A 1,323-nucleotide genomic window follows, 5' to 3' on the forward strand; every position below is an offset into this window, starting at 1 on the left:
TTATAATGCTATAACTTATTGAAAAGTGTATTGATCAATATAATTTTTTTATGGGAAATACTATTTTCTAATAATCTCTTTTTTATTCGACATACTTTGTCTTAATCAGGATATTAATAAGGAACTAGCAGTTTATGAAGCTTTTGGAATAATCCACCAATTTTTTAAAATTAAACACTATCTAAAGATTTGCATCGAAGCGTTTTTTTTTGATAGTGATTTTAATCACTGTCAGATATCATTATACTTGATCCAACTATGCCACGTCACCACTGTGCCGCGACCCCCCTGTGCTGGGTTTATTATAATTAACTTTATTAAAATATTTTCAAGAAATGATAAACATAAGTCAAAATGATAAAACACACGAGTGTTATGACAGTGAGAGCGTTAATCATAGACTCATTGGCGGCTTCCAGACATGACTTGTATTTATGCCAACATCTACGGTCAAGGATAAGTGATAAGGCATCTCGGGTTTTGTTTGAGCGTGTCCTATACCAGAGACTACCCCGACAAACGCAATCCTCTTACTCTCTCCAACATTTTTTCTATAGGTTGGGTTGTAAGGGGCTTTGGTCACAGAAGTGAACGCCCCTATATAGTTTGTTTTCTCCAGTATGCTTACTGTTATAAGACTTCCGAGAAACAGTTCCACTATTCACCTAATCAGATCCCGTTCCAGTAGTGTTTGTACCAGTTATGGCTTCTGATCGAGTTTATCTTCCCATAGTCTCCTCCCCATTTCCCAACAGCGTCTATGCAGTTCATAAGCTACCATATTGAAAAAAATTTTTAAAAATTATTTTCTTGATTTTTCATGTTTAATGTTTTTGTTACTTATAGGCGGAGAAAATGGAAAAAGAGGAGAAAATATATTGATAAAACGTGATGGTAGAAAAATAAGACTTGGTGCTAAAACTGCTGTTGATATGGAACCTGGTGTAAGTTAAATGATAATGTATATTAATCACTCATTATTATTTGTTTATTTAAAACGCAAAATTTTGATAATCAATTACAGGACACCTTTTTCTTGTTGACTCCTGGAGGAGGTGGTTATGGTTCATTAGTTAGCCATACTAATGATATTAGTAGTAATATTAAAAAAACAACTGTCAATTCTATCATGGAACGAGGTTCGTTATACAATTATCAAATGCTCCAAGAGTCAGTTTAAAAATTATTATTTATAAATACATATTTTTTAATAAAAAAAATTGATAGCATTTATATATCTATATATTTATTAAGTCTTTACTACATTATGATCATCTACTATGGCCATATACAAACAAAAAATTGTCAAAATATCAACTAATG

At 31.7% G+C, this 1,323-nt stretch overlaps 1 protein-coding gene across 1 annotated transcript in view; it reads left to right on the forward strand.

Annotated features, from left to right (window-relative positions):
• Positions 1–1,233, forward strand: part of LOC126908440 (5-oxoprolinase) — a 12,809-nt gene extending 11,576 nt beyond the window's left edge. Inside the window, exons 22-23 of the mRNA XM_050690496.1 lie at positions 847–944; positions 1,025–1,233. Coding sequence (XP_050546453.1) covers positions 847–944; positions 1,025–1,180 — 254 coding nt within the window. The 3' untranslated portion in view covers positions 1,181–1,233. The remainder of the gene's footprint in view (positions 1–846; positions 945–1,024) is intronic.
• Positions 1,234–1,323: the final 90 nt, after the last annotated feature.

This window comes from Daktulosphaira vitifoliae, unplaced genomic scaffold (genome assembly GCF_025091365.1).
Source record: "Daktulosphaira vitifoliae isolate Bord-2020 unplaced genomic scaffold, ASM2509136v1 Scaffold_5, whole genome shotgun sequence".
NCBI lineage: Eukaryota > Metazoa > Arthropoda > Insecta > Hemiptera > Phylloxeridae > Daktulosphaira > Daktulosphaira vitifoliae.